Source organism: Mesitornis unicolor, unplaced genomic scaffold (genome assembly GCF_000695765.1).
Source record: "Mesitornis unicolor isolate BGI_N332 unplaced genomic scaffold, ASM69576v1 scaffold28745, whole genome shotgun sequence".
Classification (NCBI taxonomy): domain Eukaryota; kingdom Metazoa; phylum Chordata; class Aves; order Mesitornithiformes; family Mesitornithidae; genus Mesitornis; species Mesitornis unicolor.
In genome coordinates, this window is record NW_010187952.1 from 11219 (window position 1) to 13507 (window position 2289).

Sequence of the window (2289 nt, forward strand, 5' to 3'; positions counted from 1 at the left end):
TCCCTGCGAGCGGCACCCATCACCCTCGCTGGAGGCTGTGGGGACTCCGCGCCAAAGGGAAGCAGGGAGCGGGGGTCCCGGAGGAGAGGGGAAAGGGGAGGAGGGAGGCCGGGGCACAGGAAGGACAGGGCGGGCGGTCAGGCGCACGTGGCCTCCTGGCTCTCCACAGGGATCTCGCTGCCGCAGCCGCCCTCGCTGTACTGCTGGTAGGGGGGAATCTGGGGTGCCTCGATGATCAGCAGCCCCTCTGGCGACAAGGAGGCGAAGACGGTGATGGGGTCCACCTCATAGGGCAGCCTGTGGGAGGGGAGGAAATTGAGATCGTTTAGGAGCTGGGGGGCCAGCTTGCAGCATCCTGCATCCCTGGGGGACACCGACCCTTGGGACACCCACGCAGGAGCCCCAGTGCGTGGGGAGCCACCAGTGCCGAGCTTGGCAAAGGCTGTGTTATTACTGTAGCACCCTGGAACGCGGTGGGGATATTTAAAGTGGCCTCCTGGCCCCCACGGGCGCTCTGTTTAATCTCCCTGGCAGATGTGTTTGACGAGACGTCACCCGCCGCTGGGTGTACAGGAGTAAATCATCGCCGCGCCGCAGCCCGCGCCGGCCGCAGGCCTTGCCCGTAAAAGGAGCCGCCGCTGCTGAGCTCGCCCCAGCTTTCCCAGGGGAGTTTGGGATGCGCAGGGCTCCTTTGAGGTGGAGAAGCAAAGCGGAGCTGCTGCTCTTCCAGGTTAACCCTCTGAGCCCTGTGGTGGGGGGTCTGCTCCAGCCTTGCCTTTCCTCCCTGCCCTTTGCTGTTGTTGTTGCCAAAGCAGGCGGTTGTGGTGAGTCAACCTGATAGCGATCTGACTGACATCATTCTGACAGAGATATAGATACACATTCATGAACAGGGATGTATTTTGGGGCCAGCGATGGTGTCAGCCCCTTCTGAGCCCCGGGGATGTGCTGGCACTGTGAGTGCAGCTCCTTGCACCCATCCTGCTTCAAATGCAGCCCTGGGCCTGGAGGAGGCTGATGGAGCACCCAAAAAAAGCCCTCGCCCTCTTCTACCTCCCTCAGGAAATCAAGGTGTGGCCCAAGCCAGCCAGGCACATGCTGCAAGAGGGCAGATTTTTGGGGTGAAAACAGGCACAGGAGACCCTGAACCCATGAGCTGGGACTCTGGGAGTGGCAAAGCTCAGCCCTTTGCTGCCAGTGACATCCCCCCCCACTGCCTGCGACGGGGTCCCACAGCAGTCTTCTGACATTTGGGTGCTGGCCCAGGGGACGTGGCAGCCCCCGCACCCTGGCCCCCGTGGCGGGAGGATGGCCTGGTACCTACTGGATTTTCTTGGTGAAGTTCTTGGAGACGATCCCTCCTTCCACCTGCTGCTCCTCGTGTTTGCCTGCAGGGAAGGGTAACACCCCCGTCAACACCTCACCGGGAGATTATTTTTTTATTTCCCCAACAAACAACACGACCCAAGAGGAAAGGTTTCAGAGGAGCTGTTTCCCCCTCCCAGTGCAGACCCTTCCCTCTGGTGAGAGCGCAGGGGAAGGAGATGCGAGATGCAGCACACCCCCATTCCCATTGGGGTGTCACAGGCTGCCAAGAGCTGGGGCTTCAGAAAAAGCCTCCAAATATAGCAAAATCTTTGGAGGTGGCAGTGTCACCCCTTGTCCTACTCCCCAGGGCTCCCCTCCACCACACAGCCAGCCTGAGGGTCCCTGTGCCTGAGGTTAAACCCACACCAGCGATGCCTGGACCCCCCAGACCTGCAATGCCATGAACCCCAAAAAACATCCGGGGCCATGCTGCATGGTGGCCCTCATCCCCTCCCAAGGGGACAGTGTGGGGTGTGGGTGCCAGGCTGAACAGGCCCATGGGGACCCCAGATGTGGTGTCCCCTGCACCTGCTGTCCCCATTTTTAATTGAAATTTTTAGGGACATGCTTCTGGCTAGGGCCTCTCAGGGCTGGGGTAGGGGATGTGGGGTGGTTTCCCCCTACATCCTGGTGCCAGAGCTGTGTCCTTCTTGGCCCCTTTAAAGGGAATCTCCCTCTGCGTGGCCTCACCCCAGCTATAATTAACCGAGCCAAGCTGGGGCCCCTTAATTAACTAAGCCAGGCTGGGGCCCCTCTTGGCAGCTTACTGCAGGGTGCTGCCACCCGCAGCAGCGTCTCCCCGGCTGGTCAGGGCAAAAAGTGGGGAGATTTACCCCCAAAAAGCCTTGTCTTTTCATTTTGGCAGTAAACCACCACAGCTTGTGAGCTTGGTCCCCCCATGGCACCCCCGAAACTGCCCTG

General features: G+C 60.5%; 1 protein-coding gene across 1 annotated transcript in view; it reads right to left on the bottom strand.

Moving 5' to 3' along the window:
* Nucleotides 1-88: 88 nt before the first annotated feature.
* Nucleotides 89-2289, bottom strand: part of HSPB8 (heat shock 22kDa protein 8) — a gene marked incomplete at its 5' end in the record, with an annotated part of 2604 nt that continues 403 nt past the window's right edge. The window contains 2 exons of the mRNA XM_010185632.1: nt 89-297; nt 1325-1388. Of these exons, the coding sequence (XP_010183934.1) occupies nt 138-297; nt 1325-1388 (224 nt within the window). The remainder of the gene's footprint in view (nt 298-1324; nt 1389-2289) is intronic.